A 1,625-nucleotide genomic window follows, 5' to 3' on the forward strand; every position below is an offset into this window, starting at 1 on the left:
AATCATTCTAATATGCTGATTTACTGCTCAATTATTAATTATTTAATAATTAATTATTAATATGTTGCATTAATTTTGCAATTATTTGATATTATGAACTATTATTACAATTTAAATTCACAATATCTAATAAATACAGCCTTGGTGAACATAAGAGACTTTCACATTTTTTTATTATTATTATTATTTTTGACTGGTAGTGTACTAATGACATGATGTTTGAACTCACAGAATGGCTGGTCATGATGTAGACGTGTCTATGGGTGGAATCCAGCAGTAAGTCACTGTTGATGGCCAAACCAGGTTGGATGAGAAGGGTGGAGTACTTCTTCACCTCTCCTGAGTTACCCAGGAACACCTAACATGAGATCAAAAATAAATAAATAAATAAATAAATAAATAAATAAAGAGTTTCAATAAGTAACCTGACAACGGCTCCTAAGAACTTCCTCAAAGTTTAATTGAATATTTAGGCTTATAAAACTACATCAGTTGCAACAGGACACCTTGGAGACACGAGGAGAGCTGGATGTGGACAGGTCTAACTAAAAGTGCTGAAAGTGTCTGCTGAAATGGTTTAGCACTAGAGCCCTTCAAAGTCTCATTAAAGGAAAACGACGTACAAGGATCTGAGAGAGGTGCCTAATGCCTCTTGAATTCTATCACGACTGGGGTCGATTTCAGCAAACCAGATTAGAAGAGTGAGAATCCCATCAGAAGAGCAGGTATCCTGCTTAAGAGTCTCAGACACCTTACACCGCGAGCTGCTCACGCACTCCACCCAGTCAGGTTTGTGTTTTAACTGGATTAGCATTGACAAACTGTCGGCCACGGTCTACTGCAGGAGGAATCATGCATTGCAACATTATCGTATCATGCAAGACTGAATAGCTGTGTAGATGTAGGGTTAGAGGAGGTGTACCTGCATGTGTGTTTGTGAGGGAAAATACAAATGTGATTCGCCAGTTAGCTTTTTTCAGTTAATTTCAACTAAAATTATCTTTCATCTATGTTAAAGGGCTGGTTCACCCAAAAATTAGATTTCTGTCATAATTTAATCACACATGTTTAGTTATGCTGTTTCTCACCCATATCTAGCAGAATGTGTAAGCTGCTGTTTTCCATTAAAAAAACAGATAACAGATTTTTATTTTTATACATACATTTATATGATTTTATGAGCTGATTTTTTTATGAATAATGTATGTACTGTATGTGTTAGTTATAATATACTTTCTATGTTACAATAAACATTTTAATATCGCTAAATATTTATTCATTAAAAATAAACTTCACATACACATATACATGTATATACAGGTATTAGCTGTCTTGTTTCTGTCCCCTCAAAATAACTCAACACACAGCCATTAATGTCTAAACCGCTGGCCACAAAAGTGAGTACACCCCTAAGTGAAAATGTCCAAATTGGGCCCAAAGTGTCAATATTTTGAGTGGCCACCATTATTTTCCAGCACTGCCTTAACCCTCTTGGGCATGGAGTTCACCAGAGCTTCACAGGTTGCCACTGGAGTCCTCTTCCACTCCTACATGACGACATCACGGAGCTGGTGGATGTTAGAGACCTTGCGCTCCTCCACCTTCCGTTTGAGGATGCCCATGCT

The 1,625-nt window shown here is 37.0% G+C and overlaps 1 protein-coding gene across 1 annotated transcript in view; it reads right to left on the minus strand.

The window, feature by feature from the left end:
• LOC107681368 (plexin-B1-like) overlaps nucleotides 1-1,625 on the minus strand; it is a 91,387-nt gene that overhangs the window by 37,119 nt on the left and 52,643 nt on the right. The window contains exon 5 of the mRNA XM_016477644.1: nucleotides 230-358. Within this exon, the coding sequence (XP_016333130.1) occupies nucleotides 230-358 (129 nt within the window). The remainder of the gene's footprint in view (nucleotides 1-229; nucleotides 359-1,625) is intronic.

The sequence above is a fragment of the Sinocyclocheilus anshuiensis genome, unplaced genomic scaffold (assembly GCF_001515605.1).
Source record: "Sinocyclocheilus anshuiensis isolate Anshui unplaced genomic scaffold, SAMN03320099.WGS_v1.1 scaffold881, whole genome shotgun sequence".
NCBI classification, from domain to species: Eukaryota; Metazoa; Chordata; class Actinopteri; order Cypriniformes; family Cyprinidae; genus Sinocyclocheilus; species Sinocyclocheilus anshuiensis.